The 22,916-nt window shown below is 37.9% G+C and overlaps 3 protein-coding genes across 6 annotated transcripts; all 3 read right to left on the bottom strand.

Annotated features, from left to right (window-relative positions):
- Positions 1–5,267: 5,267 nt before the first annotated feature.
- LOC126800256 (probable WRKY transcription factor 70) lies at positions 5,268–7,295 on the bottom strand. The gene is made up of 3 exons (XM_050527584.1): positions 6,799–7,295; positions 6,083–6,187; positions 5,268–5,965 (listed from the first exon to the last, which is right to left on the bottom strand). Exons 1-3 carry the CDS (start codon positions 7,200–7,202, stop codon positions 5,446–5,448), a joined length of 1,029 nt encoding a protein of 342 aa, XP_050383541.1. The 5' UTR covers positions 7,203–7,295; the 3' UTR covers positions 5,268–5,445.
- A 5,471-nt stretch (positions 7,296–12,766) lies between these two features.
- Positions 12,767–14,218, bottom strand: LOC126796710 (WRKY DNA-binding transcription factor 70-like). The gene is made up of 3 exons (XM_050523454.1): positions 13,878–14,218; positions 13,319–13,423; positions 12,767–13,205 (listed from the first exon to the last, which is right to left on the bottom strand). Exons 1-3 carry the CDS (start codon positions 14,216–14,218, stop codon positions 12,767–12,769), a joined length of 885 nt encoding a protein of 294 aa, XP_050379411.1.
- A 1,150-nt stretch (positions 14,219–15,368) lies between these two features.
- Positions 15,369–21,916, bottom strand: LOC126800222 (phospholipid-transporting ATPase 1-like). Of its 4 annotated transcripts, none has more exons than XM_050527538.1 (10): positions 21,736–21,916; positions 21,480–21,564; positions 19,489–21,368; positions 19,009–19,345; positions 18,080–18,872; positions 17,754–17,877; positions 17,302–17,521; positions 16,635–17,093; positions 16,221–16,529; positions 15,372–15,745 (listed from the first exon to the last, which is right to left on the bottom strand). In XM_050527538.1, exons 3-9 carry the CDS (start codon positions 21,218–21,220, stop codon positions 16,328–16,330), a joined length of 3,867 nt encoding a protein of 1,288 aa, XP_050383495.1. In that variant the 5' UTR covers positions 21,221–21,368; positions 21,480–21,564; positions 21,736–21,916; the 3' UTR covers positions 15,372–15,745; positions 16,221–16,327. The 4 variants fall into 4 exon arrangements, with proteins under 4 accessions (XP_050383496.1, XP_050383495.1, XP_050383497.1 ...); XM_050527540.1 differs by lacking the exon at positions 21,736–21,916 and having other exon boundaries at positions 18,080–18,204; positions 18,289–18,872; positions 21,480–21,714; XM_050527539.1 differs by lacking the exon at positions 21,736–21,916 and having other exon boundaries at positions 15,369–15,745; positions 19,009–19,339; positions 21,480–21,714.
- Between the last annotated feature and the right edge of the window lie 1,000 nt (positions 21,917–22,916).

Below are 22,916 nucleotides of genomic sequence, written 5' to 3'. Positions count from 1 at the left end.
TGATAAGAGATCGAACCCTATCTTTTACGAAGGATGCATGGAACTTGGACTGCTGGATTTCCCATCGATCAGCTTTGTCCAGAAGCATAAAGGCAATGGGTCCTGTTCTTCTTCCCCTGGTCTATCTTAATTTCGTGCTCACTAGCACGAGGCTTTAACAACGACGATTCATATTTAATTTGATATCGACCTTGTTCAGTGTAACCTGTTATCGTTTTATTCGCTTTCACATGCACCGGTGGCAACAAGTTTCCTCCCCCCGCCTTAAATTTGGAGTCCACGAGTGCTAGTTTGATGGTGAGAGGTCCGTTCCACGCGTCCTTCATTTCACTCGTCTTTCTTTCACTTCAAGTCGCGAAGAAAAATCAACCTGGAAATTGGAAAGGGATCGATATAGATTATTGTAGATCATAGTTGCATGTATACTGCCGTAGCAGCTGAGCCGTACCTTGAAATGATTTCATAAAACCTACTAAAACCAGACAATAATATTATATTTATGCATAGATCCATCTTCATTCTCAACGGTTTCCTTCTTTCCCACAAAACTCCCTTCCTCATGCAGTTCCTGTATTCCAAGTATGCAACTATATATGCAATGAGCCATATGTATTCCCGTCACTGCGGTTTCATCTTTCAATGTCATTTGTGTTGTTCATCAGCAGCTATCTTTCAACTAGTAATCTCATTAGACTTCATCCTAATAAGGAAAGTAATCACAAACCTAGATTGGTTCCCAATTAATTAGGTCAACATGTTTTCAATTAATTAATTCATATTCAATCAAGACAACTTGACCTTAATTTTATGTCCACTACGTACATAGAACCAATCATGCATTTGGTCCGGCCTATGAATTATTCAAAATCGGTTGCTTAATTTGACATATTTTTAACTTTATCAAATTGCATATAGAACGTCCAAAGGCAAAAGGTCAGACAAACCTTATGGATGTATATATAATTTTAGCATGAGTATCTGTAAAGCCTATAGGCATGCATATTTAAACGTCACAAGGCAGGTGTTATATAACACATGCGAATATATATGCGAAATATATACCAAAGAAGTCTTCTATGCCTAATCCTCTATGTTAGTTTGTTCTTGCAAGGTGTAGTAAAATCGAGGAATCAGATCCAGTTGCCTTTGTTTAAGGTTAATCCGGACGAAACAGGAATATAACTATCAAGCGTGACGTGCTGAATCATGTTACTTTTTTGTCCAAATTACTGCATGTTATCATATTAATTTGCAACTGGTTCCATACAAAAGGATCACATTACAATCATACACCCTAACTCTTTTCAAATTAAAAGAATTTTGTGAACGTGTATATTATATTGCAAACCAACCTTCTGTATGCCCAACTCAGAAGCGGTACAAATGAAACAAACTGATCAAAAAAGGCATACAGATCGAGTAAAGAAACGGTGGTGACACTACAAAAAAACATGAGTATTAAGCACATTTATATGTGGGTCAAGTGTGGATGTTGGCGGTGTGGCCAACTCCAAAATCTCACAAATTCCATGCAAATGTGGCTTGCACATATAAATGTGCTTAATACTCATGTTTTTTTGTAGTGTGATGAAATTGTAGTTTTAAAAATTGTTTCACACTACTAGCAAAATGAGCTTTCCCACTGATTTTTCACACACTGGTTGTTATAAATCCGTGGAAAATACTAGCTCATATAATTATATGTGTGGAATATACATACATGGGTCTACCAAAGGTTAAATAATACGAAAATCAGTGTGAAATAAGAGCTATAGTATTTTATCGTATAAAGCTATAATATTTTATTTTATTCTTACACGGTTGTCCATGGAAAATCCAAATCACACAGAATTCGGTGGGTATATATAGCGACAGACTTCTGTGACCATTAGATACTGGTATAGATATCAGTGTAAACTAAATGTCTACACAGATATCCATGTAATATTAACACACAGATATCAGTAAGAAAAGTGCAAACATACATCAGTATGTTATAAATGTATTTAACACGGTTTTGTGTAGTAATTTAATTAATTTAATAGAGGTTTAATTCACTCCAACAACCAAAACTCTAAACTAAACTTAATGCTCTATCTCTCGTACCTCTTCCTCTTATATGCTGCCTCAGCTAATTCTTCTATTATTCTCAAACAACCTCAGTCTTCCCCCAACCCCAGATCTCTCTCTCCGGATCGATCGACTAGATTGAGAACAACAAAATGGTATCCAGATCGCAAAGAGGCTGGGTAAAGAAGAATGTGTTCATGAAGTCAATGCTTATGGTGGATATGATGTTGGAGATTTGTTCTTCCATAGATTGGGTAGGCACAATCTCTTAAGAGTTAACAGTTGTGGCTTGCGGCTAAGGTTTGTTCTTCCTTTTATTCATCAACATATTCCCTCTTCTCATCCTCTACTGCTTTTGATGGAAACTCAATATTTTTTGGTACCCAATCTATAGAGTACCAGTATTTGTTAAATACTGAAGCTTTTGGGTGGTCAAAACAAGTTATCGATTTTTCCTATGAATTTTCGGGGATGTAAACCGTGTTTATGCCAAGTGTTTGCCGTTAAGTACTCAAAGAAGCTAGAAAGGTTCAGTCAATAGATATATTAAAGCCAAAGTGCTCAGTTATAATTAGAAAGATATATTTTGATATTATGACTATGTACACAATCTCCTTGCTTAGTTGATCCTCGTTGAACTAACTTTGGTTTTGGTTTTGGTTCTTGTGACTTAATGAATTGCAAAAGCAACAAACAGAGGTGAATGTGAGATTTTGGTCTAAGGCACATGAACTCTCCATAAAAGCAAATCTTTGTCAACCAAAATTACTATCAGTCTTTTCACCAGTTGTGGTCTAAGGTAATTGAACTCCTTCACAAAAGCATAGCCCTTTTAATTTCATTACTCGTGTTATTATTGCCTTAAATTGTTTTTTAAATTTATGTTTCATCAATGCTTTTGCAGATCAACACATTTTTGAAACGTGCTAGAGCTGCAAAAATTAATGCTTCATTGGATTAACATGTAACTATTGTGTGTAACTTCATTGGGTTGGAAAGATTTAAATATTGTTTAAATGATTTAGAAAAAAAAGTATATTTGTAAAATAATTTGCAGAATATTTTTTTTTAAAACAAATTGACCTACACCCACTGAAATCCATATATAGTATTTTCAATTCCTCACACACAACTGTGTGAATTTAAACGCTAAGGACACAAATCTTATCAAGTTATATTTATAAAAAACAATGGGACCCGCACTCACAACTCACACGATCTATATAATCTGTGTGATAAGAGTATTAACCCCCCTTCCAAACCGCACAGATAACCAATCTGTATGCGCACTGTGACTATTAGCTTGTTCACACAAATATCAGTGTGAAATGCTCTTATTTCACACTGATTAAAATCAGTGTGAGCATTCATTTTGCTAGTAGTGTCAGAGCGCAAAGAGCTAGAGAAAGCAAGGTACAATAGGAACTCGAAGTTTATCCCAATGTTCATAGGTTGATGAATAGATCCTACACGATTAAGTAACTTTGGTTGATGCTAAAGCAGCAAAGAATATGCTCTTACAAAAACTAAGGCCAGTTCATGTGTCTGGAACTTGATAAGAAAATCAAACTAAATTGATTTTCCTACTCACCAATTTTAGTTAGTGCAACGTTGATAACAGTTTAAATGTATTATCGCGTGCATGGAAACGGTAAGATTTACGGGCATTTCCAACCTACAATCCATAACTAACATTTTTTTAGTATAGCAAAAATTAGGTCGAGAAAATGAGAGTGGCGCTCCCCTTGCGCCTGCGACGGCTAACCCTAAATCTAGGGTTTTGCTTGTCGAGCACCCCGGCCTTTGATGTCATCTCCATCCCTTGTGTAGCCTTTAGATTGCCCTCTTCGAGGTCATGTTTTCCCTATTTTCAACAGGTGAGTGTAGGCTTCCGGTGTCTTTTGGGGTGTTGCCACGAGGAGACATGTCAGGTGTCGGATCTGAAAATTCAAGTTCATTCTTGTCAACAAAGGTCTTTACAGCCTCGGGTCGGGTGTTGGCCGGATTGGAGAACTTGGATCTAGGTTTGGGATCCAGGTCAGCGTTGAACCCGCACCATTAGAGGAGATCAGTGGCGGGGTTGATCTCTCGTGAGAGGTGATTTCCGGATCCGATATGTGGATCTTAACTGCCACTTCGTCTGCGGTGGAGTTCTCCGATGCTATCCGGTAGGGACTGGCTTCATATTGTGGAGCATCTGATTTCGAGATAAATTTGGATCCGTATTTGGGACTCGAGGCGCACTAGTAGTCAGATCATGCGTCCGAAATAGCTCATATTATTCTGGGATTGGTTCTAGTTCTGGTTCTTGATAGGTCGATTGCTAATACATGAGTTTATGTCGCTCTTGGTGGTTCTCAATCTCCTTGGTTACAATTACAGTTACAGTTACAGTTACTCTCCTTTTTACGCTACTTTTGTGACATATGCAATGCAGCGATGCTTGAGTGCATCAGGTTACATGGTTACCCAGTTACTTTTACTCCTTGATACGTTTGTGCATTTAGTTACAGATTATTGCTCTCTCAGTTACCTTATATGCGTTTGTGCATCTCAATATTTTTTATTATTTTATTCAATATTTTTGCATCACTCTATATACTTTTTTATTAATAAATATAATTTCTTCCCTATTTCCAAAAAATATATTTTTAGCAAAATCTTGATTTATCTCCAACCAGAATGCAAGTTAGTCAAAATTGATTTTAGCCAACGTCGTAGTTAACAATCATCATGTTTTGATTTAACCAATCATGATATAAAATGATTTAAAACTAAAAGTAAGTTTAATTTTGTATTCATGGGTTTTTATTGGGATGGAAACCCTATAAAGTATAGTACGTAGTAGGTTTGGGTGATCAAATAAAAAAATTGAATCCCTTAAAAAAAAGAATGTAAATTGCATTTTAAGCCTAGAGTTGGAGATGTCTTTAACTGTCATCAATTCGTCATAGTTTTTATTTATTTTGAGTTCGTCGATAAGATTAATTAACTCGTGAGATTCCGTTGTATGATATGAAATGAAGCAGAAAATTTGTACAAAGAAAACACACTATCCAATATTGGTTACTCTATGTTATTGGAAATTGGATGAAGAGAATTATAAATCCCCAAGAGGCCAAGAACTTTCAGTTTTGTAGGAAACAGAAAAACTAGACATCATTCAAGTACACGAGTTCACGAAAAAAAATTCACTGTAAGCTAGAAGGTCGATCTTGTATGAATTACTTAGTAAGAAAAGATAAATAGTTGCTACTATATTGATCGAAATGATCCCACAGCCACAGAATATCTTACACTGAGAAAACAACTAATTTTACTTCAACATTAACTGAAAATTCCCTACGCACAGATTACATAAGGAAAATTGCTTCATCAAAATTTAAATGGAAAATCTATTTCATGATCAAAAGCTTCAAAGTATCCCGCCACCATTATGGAAGAAGTCATGTCATCATCATACGCAATTGTCGATGATAACCCACTGATCGGCTCGAATGACTCAAACATCCCTAGACCCGGCGACGTGAGATAATCACACAACGACAATGATTGGTTGTGGTGGGTGATGTGATGATCATGATCGCTAACTATTTTGGTCATCTGTTCTACCTTGACGCTCTCTTTTTCGATCGATGTGAAGGTTGAGAAAAAGGGATGCTCTTGTTTGCAGGTCGAGGCGTTGTTTGTGTTGTCGAACCTGATCATATTCTGGGAAGACTCTTGACGATTTGAACAATCTAAGATGAGCTCGTGAGGAGTTCTGAGATAGTCAGTGCATGTGTGATTGCCATAGTATGTGGTCCGATAGAGTTGGGGCTCATCTTGAATCCTCTGCACATGTTTAATTGCTTTGCAGCCTTGATCAAACTTATGAGTGCACCTAAAGTAGTTTCTACACATAGAGTACAACTTAAGTCAGCTTTACAGATGAGTGTTTCAGTACATATACATATGATCTACGATAATAAGAAAGAAAAATTGATATTGCAGTAGCATTTCGTTTGTATACCTTGGATGTCCAGAACCTAGGATCATCTTTTGTCCGTATTTTCTCCATGCATGACCATCGTCCACTAAATCCAGTGTGTCTTTGGTCCATGAATGTGAAGTTTTCCTGCAGGTTACAATTGACAATTAGTTAAATTAAGAGTAATTATACTTAATGAACATAAAGTTAGAAAGTAAAAGCAAGAATACTTTATGCGACCCAATAAAATGAATATGCATGTACATTTTGTTTCTTAGGTGAAATTAAGATTATCTAGCTAACAAATGAAGCAGATGTGGTAATTCTCAAAACAAGTTGATGTTGTTATACTCATATACTTAAATTTTATCTTAAAAGATTGTAACGATGAACTGTCAGTTATTGAAAGATACGACAAAGATTACGTAATTTAATAACCAATAACCATTTAATCTCATATAAATAGATAACAAAGAAAGTGATTTACTTAAATTTTGTCTTGAAAATGTAACTATGAACAGTCAGTTGTTGAAAGATACGACAAACATCACATAATCAAGAACCAACAACCATTCAATCGCATATAAATAACCGCAAAAATGAAACAAGATAATTTTGAAGTACGTTAATTATATGCTCCGGATCCGAATAATGAATCATATGTTAAGCACAAAATTAATTACTATATTTTGGTCCTTAGAGTAATATGTATCAACAACATAATTAATTTAACTCGTAAAAGTTTTTTTTTTAATTACCTTCTCTTGTAGGAACCTCTGCGATCCGTACTCTTGCAGCTTTCTTCATTTGAATCCTCGGACTTCATAGCATCGTCACGAACTACATCCCAAGACGATGAATCGGCGCCAGCAATCACAGAACCAGTACCAGAACCAGAGCCAGAAGCAGAGGCAGTAACAGCACTAGTATTACTATTGGCTTGAACCTGAGAAGTGAGCTCCTCCTTAGCCTCTTGACTTCCGTTCAAGATAAGAAGGGTGTTTGTGAAAGACCCCAAGATCTTCGTCACAATACCCTCCGCCGATCTGACGTCACCACCGAGAGCCCCCCGAAGCTGATTCGCCATCTCCCGGCCATGAACCAGCTCCTCCAACACTCTCTGCCGGTTCGACGACACACTCTCCTGCCAAGTCCACTCCATTTCTGATGAGCTTCTGAGAGTGTTAAGAATGTTTATATGTGGAAAAATAAGTATCGATCGTACGGTATATGAGTCTCTCTGTGTGTGGATTAGATTTATAGAGTCAAGAGTCCCTAATGACCTCTTTTTATATAGGTGCGCAAAGAGGTTATGGGATTGCTGGGGAGGGAAGATGACTAGAAGCTTGGGGGAAAATTCATCTTGACCGCACAGTATGGCGCGGTTGTATCACACCAAAGGCTGGATTGGCCTCCAAGCCGGACTACATCGATGGCGAGGTAATTGACGTCATCCCGATTATGTCACCGCCATCGTCACCCCACTGGGTGTTACCTGGCTTTGTCTACCTTAGGGTTTTTAATTATAATTATGAGCAAATAAGTTATATTTACTTGTTTTAAAAGCCTCAAGTTGTTGTGCAATCAATACTATCGCAGCCCTAACTTGATAGTTTAATAAATCTTATCGCTATTGGATTGGACAAATGAAAAATGCTGGGTGCCCTAAGTTGACCATGATAACCTAATTGCGAATTAAGTGGTTTGAAAGGAACAAGTAGTGTGTATGTATCACTATGATGTGATTAGAGGCGAGGATAGGGGTATTTTGGATTCAATAAGACGACAATCTGTTGGTAGTTACATGCTAATTAAATGTCCTTGTTCCCCGGAATAATCATATTCAACTCTGAACGTGTGGATAACCATCAACTGGGACGATTGGAGGATAGTCAGGATACTATGCATAACATCAGACACCACAATCTTCCATGCAGTAGATTGGTGAAAGGTAGATTCACCTTGAGATTCATATTCACATCCTCGTACGTACGAACTTTTTACCACATTTATTTATTAAGATTTGCAATCGCTTTTTCATTTGTTATACTAAGAGTACGTAGAAAGACTGAAGGCGTGACCGATAGTGAATTTGTGACCACTACAGTATTTCACAAAATGGACATAAGTTAAAACAGCTTGTCTCATGAAGTGACGAATTGTGCTGAAAGTGGCTTTGAGGGAGAATAAACATAACAGATTGCATCACATCAACAAAGATGTAGCATTATTTGAATCTGAACGATCGGATGGCAGGGGTTTAGGGGGGAAGTAAATTAATTGAATACTTATCATTATAATAAAAATTATCTGCTCAAAATTTTAACTTGGTCCTAACCTCATCATTAAGTAATTGGCAGTGTGTGCTTGTATATATGTTTGATACCTCATCATCTTCTAGTTTTGTCATTTTTGGAAAAATTGTTTATACTTGTTCAAGCAGAGGTGACTGGATTCATTACTTCAAGTTTAACTTATCATTCTCGAAAATACTTGTATTCATACAGGTATGGATATATGCGTCCAAATTCCTCTTATTTATATACATTTGGTAGTGTGAATACAAAATTTTAACAGTTCAAAAGTTTTGTTAATCAATAAAATATCACTTTTGTGAAAAATTAATGTTAAACAAATATCGTTTGCTTAGCCGATTGTATCAAACAAACAAACGGTTGATTATGATACTACTAACTTTCACAAATACCATTTATTTGTTTGATATAATTGATTTAGTAAATGATTATTGTTTCCATTCATATGTTACAAAGATGAGTTGTAATGATTTATAAATTTTTTAAACGGTTAATATTATGAAATCACACTACTAAAAATATTAAAATAAGATAAGGTATGGACACAAGTATATTCCCTCATATATCAAGGCCGCGTTTAGTAAATTAGTAAATATTCAAAAAGTTTAACGTAAAAAAATTGATCGATCTCGTGAAACTCCTGGTAGTTCATTAGTTAACCGGATCGGCACCAACCTCGAGTGCTTACAACTTACAATTATATGATTTATATAACCAGTTCTGGCTTTCGGGGCGGGTAACATCGATCTTAATCGAGTTTAGTAAAGGAGTATCTCTTAATACTCAATGAACTACTTAAATAGCACAGGCTCTATCTATTTGTTCATAGAAAGGAATAAACAATCAAAAATAAATATTGATACAGCACTACCCTCAACTGCATGCATGTGATTCATCCATTGCTGTGTTTCAGATCAAGCCAATGGAATCACGTGCCTTGTCGCTCCAGTCTGGCAAGTTCTTCCCATGAATTTCTAGACATGGCATGGTGCGCAGAGTAGATTATCGTCGTACGTCTAAGGCTTAAACCCTAATTCTGACGCAGATTTGTTTTAGACATATACATAATGGCAAGATAATCACTACGATGATCCAATCAATTTCAACTTGAAACAATAATGATGATTAATATATTGCCTACTTGTCGATTAAGAGATAATAAGTCCACTCGTTTCGATCTACTCGGAGTTGGAATCAGAAATATAAATCCAATTTTCCAGATCGCGGTTTTAGAGGTCAGCATGACCAATTAGGAGGACGTTCACACCCTGATGCCGGCTAGGAGCTTGCTTCATCATCTTTCGTGACATAAGAGGGCAACTGCCCACTGCCCAGTGACTTAGTCTATACGTATGAACATGCGTTTGTTAGGAGAGTAATTAACCATCAACCTTGTCGAGCAAGTTAATTACTAATATTTCGAGATAATGTTGTGATCTAAGTAAAACAGAAGGTCAACACTAGTTTCCATTGTATTTTATGGTAGAGGGTTAGCTAGAGACTGTAAACTAATGCCCTTAATTGTGCAGCTTGCGTTCTGGACTCTTAATCGAAGGGACAGAAAAGAAGAATAGAAGCATAATTTTCTTGCTTGCACACCATAGAGTACTGTGGCCGTGTGGGACTGGGAGGATAGTTTTACGTTAAAGTCGTGGATTGCAAGAACCTCGCAGATTAGGATATATATAATGATCAATAGTTCATTCACAGTAGTATAGATTCTATTTATAAATCGATCACGCCCGAGAATAATTATCAAGGTTCACATAAAAGAGTTAGACACACGATTTATTTTTATTTTCAAGAAGAAGATAGACAGAAACGTATCAAGATAAAAGGTTTCCATCAATTAAAAGGAAAAGGAAATGCAAATTTGCGTACTTGAAAAACTACCACATTCGGATAAAGAAATCGAAATGAAAACAGATTGAATTGAAGTCATCTCCCTAGAGTTCATCAGGCAGTAAGAACTAACTTTAAAAACCTTCCTAATGATAAGATGAAAAATAATTAGATATAAATTAAGGCAGGACTAGCTGGAAAATTGAACTACTTGCAGATCGAGTTGTGATCCACGTTTGTTGTTGAAAATTTGGGTCACCTTGACGTAGATGTTCACACAAGAAGAATTTGGTCAATCGAAAAGGATTTACCAAAAGTCAAAACTGATTGCAGAAGTACTAAACCCAGCTCCAGATCAACAAACTTTCGTGGAATCTGGAATAGTTTAATCATGTCAACAAGAATTAACTAGTACCTTTGCCCGAAGCATGTAATACAAGAGAATATAATGGTTTGGTCAAGGCACGAGATGATCTGATTGCCGTGTCTGCGAGTTTAGTGAGGAGTTTTATATATCCGAGCTTTATGCTTTAGTTGTTGTTAAATATAGGTGATTTGGACTTGAGATAGATTACTATTCTTTTCCATCAGCACCATCACGATATTTGGAGATGAAGTTGAAAAAATGATAAGGACTGCAGAACAACTCAAGTTCATATGCGCTCGATCGATTTCATAACGATTTATCTTGAGTAATTAGTCGCTGTTTAATTAGCACTTGCAACTTACATCACTCGTGACAAAAGTAAATGAGAAAAGTTTGATGACTCTTATATATTTACTATCCAAAGGCTACACATTTTGGGTACGGTCTTGTGGTCTTGTTCTATTTTTATATTGTTACCAGAAAAACAAAAAAAACAAAAAATACGTACAGCGTTTGAGAGTGATAGCTACTAAGAAAGCCGGGCTGCAGTAGTACGTTTGTTTGGCTTGATAGATGCGCAGTTGAAATCCGAACAATATGGAAGTTCGGGTAAATTAATGAGATCTTTCACAATAGAGGGTGGAATTAATTTGTATATCATTCAGTGAATTACTGCTGCGCTTAATTATGGTCTCAGCCGAAACTCATGAAAGTCGATATCAGAGCAGAAAATAGGCCGCTCTATAGCGTTTAGAGTTTAATATAAGGCTGATGCGACTATTCTCATATCTCAATCCTTCATCAATGAAAGTTAATTTAAGGGAATAATGTACATGAAAAAATAAGCATCAACTATGATGGCATTCCAAGTTGTAATATATATATATATGGCCTCCATTTCTCTGTGGATGTGGAAGGCAGGAAGGGTATCGGCTGTTGTCCATGATTTACATTACTTACGGTCTGACGTCCAACTTTTTTGACTCTCTACTTAGCAATTTGAGGGAATCCTCAGAATTCTATCAAAGAAAGTTACGAAATTCAAATGGCCTAATTCGAAGATATAATTCAAACCACTGAAAAAAATATATATATATATATATATATCGATCGTGGACTAGGACCATGAATGTTGGACCGAATTCCCTATCATACATGCATGCATATAGTATAAGTTATGTGTGTCCTATATTTGGCAACCACTTAATTACCAGATTTCTTCTCTTCAAGTCACAAAGAAAAACAAGAAGCTTGGGAAAAGATGCATGTACATGGCTCGGGCTAGCCATTCTCGGCCTTTCAAATTATAATGAATATATTCATTCGATTCATTAGTCGTGTATATATATACATATAATTTTCCTCTTTCTAATGAGTCAATTAATACCATTAATATTCGCGATCATCATAATTTTGTCAAGCCGTGTCAATCAAGTAGGTCAAATTTCAAATTCTTTTAAAAAAACATTGCACACTTGTTCTTTTGCTAATAGAAATTAAGCAGTTGTTAGAGTGCGAGTAGTAGTAAGAGGAACGAAAGATCATTCTCTTTTCCATTCGAAAAGCATCCCGCTCTATGCTATTTTCACGTTAACAATTGCATGCATTATGTATATATATAGTGAATTAAAATGTATCTGGTATATACTCGTCTCGTGTAATCCCAACTATGATCCTATGCTGACACCTCTAATTCTGCTCCATTGGCCATCATGACCATAGGTTCAGAAACATGTTAACATACTTTAACAGTTTAACAAAACTACTTAATTGGAAGTTTTTGGTTAGATTAATATCTACCTGATTGACAGATTTTTGTTTCTTTAAAATAAAATCTCCAAATGTTGAGTCAAGTAAAAGTTAAAACACTTAAAATGTCTCATCTTACTTATTCTTCAATTCTTGGCCGGGAATTGATTTGATAAAAAAAAAGTAGTTTTGGTGTACATAGTCAGGAGCTAGTAGGATTCTAGATTAATATCACGTGAATTTGTATATGTTTTTTGTTCACAGGAAAAAGATCAATCGATAAACTAAACAGTGCGCACACTATAAAGTGAAACACTACTTTACCACACACAGATTGAAAAGTTTATAGCAGTGCAATACAGAAGTACTCATCAAATCAAAGTACGTTCATATTGAATTGGTAAACTATCTTGTTCAAAGTATTCCATCGTTGCCTTATAATGGAGCATGACCTCAGAGTAAAGCTCCATCACGCCACATTGGCAACCTGCCGATGGGCTCAGACGACTCAAACACCATCAGTTGATCAGGTGGAACAAGATAATCGAAAGATAGTGATGGTGATAATTGACTGCTAGGCACATGATTGGATTTGATGATCTCTCTTTCGGTTGATGAGTAGTGTGATGAGAAATGTGGATGTCCTTGTTGGTACGGGATGCTGGTGTTCCCAAACGTGATCATGAACTTGGAATTCGAAGTAGACTCTTCTCTATAACTACCACCAGTTACATTATCAAGCACAAGTTCAGGAGCTTCGAGTAAACCATGTTTGCATGTGTGATTTCCGATATATGTAGTTCGAAACAAGGATGGATCATCGTCCAACTTCTGCACCTGCTTGGTCGCCTTACAGCCTTGATCGTACTTATGACTACACCTAAAGTAGCTCCTACATGTACAGTATACGTAAATTAAATTTAAAAGAGAAAACCCCTGAAATAATTAACAGCATCATAATTACGTACAATGCATATCCGTGCATTTTCGATCCTTAATGCATACCTTGGGTAAATGGCATCAAGGATCTGTTTCTGTCCATACTTCCTCCAAGCAAGACCATCATCAATGAAATCGGGAGCGTCTCTACTCCATGAGTGCGAAGCTTTTCTGAAAATGATTTACAATGGGTCGCCATAATCAGACATGAACATACTTTAACCTAAATAGAGAAACAAGTTCTGTTACCCTAAATCAAAATCCTACAGTATAGGCGATTCATCACAGCTAATGCTTTGTGTTCATCTATTACTGGCATGGTACGTGACACACTGCCACTTGACCGAATATCCATAAGCTAGCAATCGCTTACCTAGTTTCTGAAAATTATTTAAGACATGAGTTTCCACAGACTCTTGATTTCTTTGATTCCCTGGAGTTTAATATGAAGTTTGAACAATTGATTTATTCAAATAAAAAAGAAAGAAAATAGAGAAAAAATAAATAAGCAAAAGCCGGCCGGCCTAATCCCTGAATAGCTTTCATGTTGTAGTAAGATTAATTCATGATCGATGAGGATGGATGATAAAATTCTGTTTACTGCACACACACACACACATATTACCTTTTCTTGGAAGAACTTCTATTATCCATTAAACTTTCCGTACTCTTAATAGTCTTGAGAGCATCCCAGGATGATGATGAATCTATTACAGTAGGAAGAGCAATAGTTCTACTACTAGTATTGACTTGAGTATTCTTCCCCTTAGAATCATGATTCCCACTTAAGATCGAAAGGATGGTGGTGAACGAGCAAAAGATCTCCTTAGCAAGACCTCTGGCGGATCCGCCATCACCATTACTGACAACCAAACGAAGTTGACTAGCAAGTTCATGCCCTCGAATCAGCTGTTCCTTCACCTTTTCCTGAACATTGACCTGTGAAGTTGGCCATGTACACTCCATTATGATTAGCTAGCTAGCTTTATGTGTTGGTATATATGATATCTGAAGACTGTAGTTTGCTAAATATTGGTCCGGGATTCCGGGGTTTATATCTGAAGAATCTTTTGCAGCGCAAGAAAGAGTAGTGATCGAGAACTAGAAGGTCATAGTCCTTTGATTGCTTAACACCGACGGTGAAATGACCCTCCACGTCACTAACATCTGGTTTTGTTAAACCATTACGCGCTGATTATGGTTTACTTGCGAGACGGGTATTGTGGATTATTTCCGAATTTAAAACAAAGATAATTGGATTTGTGGGGATTTAAGTTACAACCATGTCTTTTTCTTTTGCTAAATTGCTGGTAGACTTTGCTTTGGGTCCAGACGACCCTCTGGAAGCTTGGAATTTAAGGTTTTGCAATACTATTATGACTAGCAAATTTTCATGTTATCGTCACTCTTAGGACATGCACTGTATTAGCTATCTACAAATCGCTGTGTAATCAACAATGACTACGTTTTTAAAGGTCACGCATGACATACTTCCAACGGCAGAAGATATATATTGCTATATGCAACTCTACGGATACGTTCACATGAGCATACATCCATATATATGGTACATCAATTTTATTTCCACATTTTGTTTGTGGACGGTACTAAATTTTACCTTATGTTTGGTCTTTTTGAAGCATGCATATTGATCATGATCATGATTATAGTAATTATAAGCTCTTATTTTGCTCAAACCTCAACACTATACTAGTGCCTATTATTAGAACTAGTACAATAACAATGGAGAATAACCACATATATTATGTTTAAAGTACCATTCGATCAGTTCACTACAATATGACATGTTACACAAACTTGTGAGAGTCACCAATTCAGGATTTAGCAGAGAACTTGTGTACATAGGGCTGATGAAGGGAAGGTAGCCAGGTAGGGTTTCAAAAAGAAGTGACTACCGATGAACAGACCTTGGTGAGTTTCTGATGATATTTGGAGCCTGCGTTCAATCTACAGAAACAGGGAACCGAGAGGGCATTACATAAATGATTTTATACTTGGCAATCGCCAGATCATAAGCTAAAAGCCTAGAAGAATAGTTGTTTTTTGCGCAGCTTTGTTTAGGATACCAAAAGACTGAACGAGATGAAAGGACCTGTACATTTAGATATATATATATATATATATATATATATATATATATAAAAGAAAAAAATTTGGTAAACCTGAGCTTTACACAAACCTACTATATACTATGCTTTGTTTGTTCTACACTTCTACCCTTGTTTCCATCCTCCAGACTCCCCATTTTTATGTCTCCAGTCGTATCAACTTTTGACATGGTTAAAGACCCCTCAATGTGTGAGACCCAAGTCGCAAACACACAAAAGTCCTAATTCAAGACTCATGATCTCTTCTTCTGCACATTATTCTCCTCCAAGACAAGGACATCCATGCTCGCATTTGGGAATAGAAGATTCACCATCCCTCATCCTGAAACTGCTCCCCTGTAGCAGCCAGGCTAACGGAATTCATCTGCCACACAGAAACAAAATATCAACTGGGATTCCGATAACTTAAACAGTATACATATGCTCAAAAAATGCAATCGAGTTACATCCAGTTTAAAGTAATCCATGGATCATCCGTCACTACACATATGGCATATTCACTTTCATGTGTGATAACAAAAGGCTGAAACACAAACTTCAGTAATTTGAACATAATTGGCACCAAGTGCATAACATCTCCTTTCATAACATTCCCTAATTATAAACAGAAACCAGTTGGCATTATAAGATTCCCAAACACGTTAACAATCAGAGAAAGATATATTATATCTATATGCCAAGTTATTATACTGATAACATTTCCTGTTTCATACTTGTTTTCTGCTCATGTACCCAGAACAATACTGCATTACTGCAGTAACACCTTTGTCAACAGCATGACCAAAGCTTACGACGAACTCAGCATCAAAAAGAATAACAAAAGAGAAAGATGAACTCACCTTCAAAGTTTTACAACTGCAATCCACAGTAAAGCCGTACGGTGGTTGAAGATGAGGAAAGCCATCTCAGAATGTGACTTTTTTAACAGAAGGATATATGTACGAGTTTAACTTGAATCATCATCTTTCTCCGAGCCCAAATGCTTACGTTTACTACGTAACATCTCAGTTTCTTTAGCTATCTGAATATCGGACGCCCAAAAGATATGATGTACAACTTTGTACACAAAACGAGGGAGCAAGGCTACAACTATTATAAGCAAAATGGTGATCCAATATGTAGGAGAACATGCCAAATGGTATATAGTCCTGTCCCCAAAAGAAAAATGTGAAAATTAAATATCAGCTCACATATTAAGCATTCCTAAATTTCAGAAACAGAACAAAGGAACAGCTGAAGTCAAAAAAGCTAACCAGTAATTGGGAAAAACAGGTATTGAATCCAATATCACCACACAGGCATATGTGATGATTATTGATCCCCATACTGCAATATGAGTGATAAATACCCACCGATGAATGTCCATTGCCAAATGTACATTAACAAGAATAACTACTGCTATGGTCCACAGACTGCCCATGCTCCATATATCGATTGTGCTCTCCTTATAGGTGAACATGGGCACATAAAAGAGAACAAGACTCTGCCATAGGGTGTCAAGCATTGTTATCCAGAAAAGAGGTACATTATATGCTTCCTGTCTATGGCCAGAACCATACAATTTTGGGTATTGTAGTAATGTCTTGTGGCTCAGATCTTTATCCAGAACCCCAACAATGATTGTAGGGACAGAAGTATATATAAGAGAATAGAAAACACTACTATAGTCTGTCAATGCAGAAGTTGTTGAAAATGCTGTGGACAATATATACCTGCAGAAAAGTACACAAGCTTATCAATTCTGAGAACTCAAAAGTGGCTTTCACCTCCAAAAAGGTTTTGCTATTAACTATCTAAACTTAAAATAAGTGTGATCACACAAATGTTTCGACTGAATTAGAATGGATTTAGAATGAAACAGGCACATGCAGAACAATTCCAGTAAACTACCCTAATAATTAATAATCAGAGAAAACATACCAAAAGAGCATCAGCACAAAAACTGCATTGCGGTAGAAGTTGTACATCACCAGATAACCAATACGCTGATAGTTCCAGTGTCCGTGCACCAGAAGCAGCCTTTTCAAAAAGCGAAACTGACCCATGGCAAAGTCTGATGCCATCACAGCTTGACGCCCCTCCTGACCACAAATTCCAACCCCAACATCCGCCATTTGGATCATTGAAACATCATTTGCCCCTAATGACATGCCAGTGGTCAGACAGAGGAACCAAGACAGAAAAAATAAAGGGGGGAGTTCAGATAAATGAAATGCACTCTAGGACAATGGTTTGCATGTACAAAATAAACCAGTAAACACAAGTGTGTAGCAGCTTCAATTGCAGGATTGCATGAGATAAAAAGAAACCAATATGGGTACCGCTCCTTCGGGAGAAAACAATCACTGCGGGATAATAAAATGGCGACTCACCATCACCTATAGCCAGTGTCATATCATCAGTACGGGTCTTAACTAGATCAACAATTCCAGCTTTCTGCAATGGAGCAACACGACAGCATACAACAACACTACAGGAAGTGGCAAGGTCGAAAAGCTGTAGATGGAAAGAAGAAAAATTAGCAAGTAAAACGCAAATATAAAACCATTTCCGTGTGTGCGCCCTGTGCAGCTAGACAGAACTCTTAAGATCAAAACCAAACAAGAGCCACTTTTAAAACAAGTACACCACTGGAATTAGGCATATCAAGTTGCCAATTTATTCTTTGATTTGATGAAACGAGAAGTTGAGAACTTGCCTCCGACTGTAGATCCTTCTCCAAAATGTATACCAAACTGTTCCCATCAATTATCAGTGCTAATGGCACACATGCCTTTCCATCTTCCTTCCCTGCATGGCATTTTGGCTCATTCGACGTCTTCACTTCATCAGGTAACTCAAGATAATCAAATGCAGCATTGCTTTTACAATTTGAACTCTGATTTATTATATTTGATGACTGTATACCGTATTGTTCCATAGCATCGACCAAAAGATTTCTGCATTCAGCCTCAGAAGTTCCATTTATGATAATTTGTTGCATATCTGCGGTCAAGAGTTTGCAAGATACACCAATTGAAATAGCTGTCTCTTGCTTATCTCCAGTCAGAACCCAGACCTTAATTCCTGCTTGCCTGAGAGATTCAATAGCTTCTGGCACACCATCTTGTAGCTTATCCTCAATTGCAGTTGCCCCAAGTAACTTTAAGTTGGATTCAATAAGAGCTGCTGTTTGTCGTAGTTTTAAGGATCGATCAGTCAGTGAGGTACTAGCATCTTCATACATGCATTGCCACTGCTCAAGTTCTTCATTTGTAAGATCTCTTGCAGCAACCACAAGAGTACGTAGACCTTGTGAGGAATATTCACTCAGATGGCTCTGAGTTGAATGTCTCAATTTCTCATCCCTTTCAGAGTCATTAGCCAATATGCTGAGCATTGAGGTATCAGCACCTTTCACCAACACCTTTATAGTATTGTTTGGAAATCTGATTACAACGGACATTCGTTTTCGCACACTGTCAAATTCATGCAGACCCAATACATCCAACCTAATCACACAAATATATAATAAAAGTCAATACTTGAAGAGCATAGCAGTGTGATAGCAGTGTAGAATGGCCAAATACTTGCTGTTGCATACAAGGAAACAAAAGAAAATGGATGTAGAAGTGAGTGACTTTCTACCTTAGTTTCTCACCATTGACATCAATTGCAATATGCCCTGATGTGCGCTCAAAGAGAGTATATCCATAACCAGAGGCTGCAATAACTAGTGCCTGCTCGTCTGGGGATTCCCCCTGATAATCAATAGAATCAACATCCAAAACACCTTTGGCACAACTGGAAGATGTACCAGTACTGACAATAGGAACAACAGTATTACAAGCTGCCAATGTAAGAAAAAACTCATGTGCAGCAATCCTCTCGTCTTCACTCAAATCTTTGTGCAGCAACTCCATGAGTTCATAATCGAGAGCAACTTCAGATTTAAGCTTCCATCTCTTTCTAGCTGAACCTGCTCCTGCCACAGATCATATAAATGTGCCATATTTAAGATGGATATTAGTAACATACTAACATTACATGCTGGCTACAACATCATGTCTATCAGAGACAAAGGAAAGTTTCAAAGGAGGCAAAGCATGGAAAAGACTGTCATGCTACCTGTATCATGCTCTTCCTGCAACTGATCAGCCACAATCACACGGCTCCCGTAATCCCTCCCAAATATGCTTGCTCTGCGGAATTCCATCTTATTTTCAGTAAGTGTCCCTGTTTTGTCTGAAAATATATATCGTATTTGACCCAAATCCTCATTGATATTGAAGGACCTGCACTGGAACCTTGAGCCAGAATTACAGTCGAACATATGCCTATCTTCAATCATGAAATATGACTGGCCTAAACGAACCAACTCCACAGTAATATACAGAGAGATTGGTATCATTATCTGAAACACTATCACAGAACTCAAAAAAGAGAAAAAGATTTCCAGTGGTATCCCATAAAATCTATAGGTTTTCCCATTAAGCTTCCCCCAATTGGTGTAGAATCTTTTCCTGTAATAAGGCAACGTATCAATCTGATTCTTATGGCGTATGAGCCACGTACCCATGCCGGCAGCCACAACTGAACACATGACAAGAAGGAAAACTGACAACGACAAGGTTTCTCTGTTCATGTAGCGTTCAACTTTGCTTCTTTTGGGAGGAGAAGCTGCACTATTCAGCATTGCCTTTGTTTCCTGTCCAGCATATACCACAACACCAATTATCCACTCCGTGTTCTTCAGCTGGCAACCGCGTAGAACTATATTTGACTGTGTTAGAGGAAAAGTATGTCCATTGAACTCCATGTTGGCTGTAAACTCATAGATATTCCGATTGGGTTGTTCACATCTGATGATCCCCATAATTGTACACCCTTCGGCTACAGCTGAAGATGTTTCCTGGCGTGCATACCTTGTCTTGAGGTTTGACTCGCCATCCAGATTCATTGTCTGAATGTAAGCAATTCCACTAGGGTCACTTGTTCCTAGCATAACCATATCACAAGGAATTGTATCATCAGCACAGATCTTCAAAACCTCACCCACTTGAATATCTTTCCACTTCTTTACTCGATATTGCCCAGATTGAAGTACCAAAGACTCCCGGTTGTTTTCGTTCCTGTCTGATCTATGTCTTCGCCAATCCTCATAGCCATCTTTTATAGCTGTGACACAGAGCACAAACAGGAGGGGAAAAAGAGACGCTGTTCTTCCAAAGACAGCAAGAGGCGGAAGCTGATTCAGAACGGCAATAGCTAGAAAATACAAATAAGCAACCCGGTGAAACTGAATGAAAACATTCTTGGGCAAGAAGGTGATTAAGGTGTACTGGCTGGTTCGAATCTCATTGCCAGTGAACTCATACTTGTCATTTGTTCTCCTTGGATCATCGATATAGATCAATCTCGGAGTGTCTTCATGTAGGAGGCCATCTTCACAATGGACGCTTTTGTGGTGAATCCCCTGAGACTTATTATTCCCTTTTTCCTGAACCGCCGATGAATCCCCTGAATTACCATTGATACTATGCAGCTCCATTGTACCCCACGACGCCAGGCGTTTCTTATGCCGCGTGGGGTAGTCCAACGGAAACTGCGGGCGAGACTCTGGCCCTAGTTCAAAAAAATGCTTCCCTGGTCTCACACCACAATCCGCGGTGTATTCCCTCACTAACAACGACTCACCTTGGCCATCAACATCATTGCTGCCGAGAACGGAAGGAGGAGGAGGAGGAGGACTGGAACCATCAGGGCAGAGCTGCTCGAGTCTCTCGGCTAGCGTAGAGGGCGGCACAAGCGGCGCTGATGGAGAATCCGGCGGTGACAGCAGCGGATGCTCACCGCTCATAAATGATTCTCCAATGTATCCATCGGAGAACCACACATTTCCTCATTTCCATCCAACATAAACAAGACTCTAAGCAATCAAAATCGATTCAATCACGAAACACGAAAACTCAATGGCGACAGACAAAATCGAGAGACCAAACACGCTCCTGCGGAAAGCGAACAAAAACGACAATGTAGGTCACAAAGAGCTCCCAGAACGAAAGATATACATCAGCAACAACAACAACAACAACAACAAACCAGATTCAAAAGCTTACCACCGCAGCGAGGGCAGGGCAGAAGCGAGAGGCCCACACTGGATCCGAGCTCCCCCACGGATCTCCAAAGCAAGCAATGCCAGAGCTAAAAACAAACAATCACCAATCCCAATCATAAGCCCAAATTAAGGCCCGAAATCAAAGGCGGCAATCCCAACTCAGAATCAGATACACCAAAATGTTATAGGCAAATTTCGTTGTCAAGGAAACTGAAATCACGATAAGGACAAAGAGGAGGAGGAGGAGGAGGCAAGACCTGTGAGTCGGCGATAATGCGGACAAAGCGAGCTTTATCGTCTCGGAATCCGGGCTCAGATTACAGACGTCCGAACGCGGAATGAGAAGAAAGAAAAGAAGGCAATGGCCGATCGGAGATATCTTGGCCTGGGTTAATGTATTACGAATTTTCAGAAATTGGATCGGGGATTTCCCAAAAGGAAGAGTATCAGGGATTTTGGGGAGGAAAAAAGAAAAGAGAATTAGGGGAGGGGGAAGGAGATGGCCGGAATATTCGGACGGGAGGGGAGGGGAGGGAGAGGTGGAGCTTGAATCGTGGGGCTTTGAGTGGTGCCACTCAACTCGTCTTGTCACTCTCTCTCTCTCTCTCTGAAATTTTATGCCTGACAACTTATTAGTTACCTTCACTGATGAGATGAAAACTTGAAAATGATAAGATTACCGAGGGGTAAATGGTAAAAACAGAAAATGTGGTGAGTGAGATTGCAATTTTAACAGTAATTTGGTAATTACACTTTTGGTGTCATTTTGAGTCAGACTATTATTTTGAGCTCAATGTGCTTTAGTTCCCTTGACCATCCCCTTCTTTAAAAATAGGTCACTCTTAAAAAAGGAACGGTCTTGATTAGTTACACGATTAGTCGTAAGTAAGTAGTTCAGATTTTAGATTCTAATTTTAGATTGAGTAAACTTCAACAAAGTTTTCGCACTACTAATTAAGCTAAATTGTCGGTTACATAATGTGTCAAATGGTGAATGTTTCAACGTGTATTTTTACTAGCTAGAGTGGATTTTAAGTAGGCTTTAAAGTTTTCAACTAATTCCTTATTGAACATTTCTTAATAAAACCCTAATCAGATTGTTTTGATTAACTTTTGCTAATCTCCTTGCGTAGCTATACAGTAATTCCAAATGTCTTTATAAGAGCATGGTAGCTTCATGAATCATGAGTAGGTTGGCATGCAGCTCCATCTTTACTACCTTCCGGGTTGCGTGACGTCTAATCAATCGTTCAACCCGACCACTCAACTATCAATATTATTATTTGATCAAAAAAAAAACTACCAATATTATTTACTTTCCCTTTCCTCATAACTTGAATTTCCACAAGCGCCCCTCGCCAGACTGAAAAAGAGAAAATCCTCCCGGAGAAGGTTGAAGGCGATCACGTGGAGGGTTCAGGTGAGGTGACAGCAGTCC

The sequence above is a fragment of the Argentina anserina genome, chromosome 6 (genome assembly GCF_933775445.1).
Source record: "Argentina anserina chromosome 6, drPotAnse1.1, whole genome shotgun sequence".
NCBI lineage: Eukaryota > Viridiplantae > Streptophyta > Magnoliopsida > Rosales > Rosaceae > Argentina > Argentina anserina.
Note: the sequence above shows the minus strand (reverse complement) of the source record. Positions and strands in the feature narration are given on the sequence as shown.

Bases quoted from the DNA above. Each gene is read 5' to 3' on its own strand.
- LOC126800222 (XM_050527538.1), bottom strand. From the start codon at position 21,220: ATGAGCGGTGAGCATCCGCTGCTGTCACCGCCGGATTCTCCATCAGCG. The intron at 17,878-18,079 runs GCAAGTTCTCAA...TTCCATCTACAG, and splicing joins AGAAGGATCTACAGTCGGAG to CTTTTCGACCTTGCCACTTC. The intron at 16,530-16,634 runs GTTAGCTTTTTT...TTTTGGGGACAG, and splicing joins CCTGTTTTTCCCAATTACTG to GACTATATACCATTTGGCAT.
- LOC126800256 (XM_050527584.1), bottom strand. From the start codon at position 7,202: ATGGAGTGGACTTGGCAGGAGAGTGTGTCGTCGAACCGGCAGAGAGTG. The intron at 6,188-6,798 runs GTAATTAAAAAA...TGTAACCTGCAG, and splicing joins AGAGGTTCCTACAAGAGAAG to GAAAACTTCACATTCATGGA. The intron at 5,966-6,082 runs GTATACAAACGA...CTCTATGTGTAG, and splicing joins CTAGGTTCTGGACATCCAAG to AAACTACTTTAGGTGCACTC.
- LOC126796710 (XM_050523454.1), bottom strand. From the start codon at position 14,218: ATGGAGTGTACATGGCCAACTTCACAGGTCAATGTTCAGGAAAAGGTG. The intron at 13,424-13,877 runs GTAATATGTGTG...AATCATTTTCAG, and splicing joins AGAAGTTCTTCCAAGAAAAG to AAAAGCTTCGCACTCATGGA. The intron at 13,206-13,318 runs GTATGCATTAAG...CTGTACATGTAG, and splicing joins CTTGATGCCATTTACCCAAG to GAGCTACTTTAGGTGTAGTC.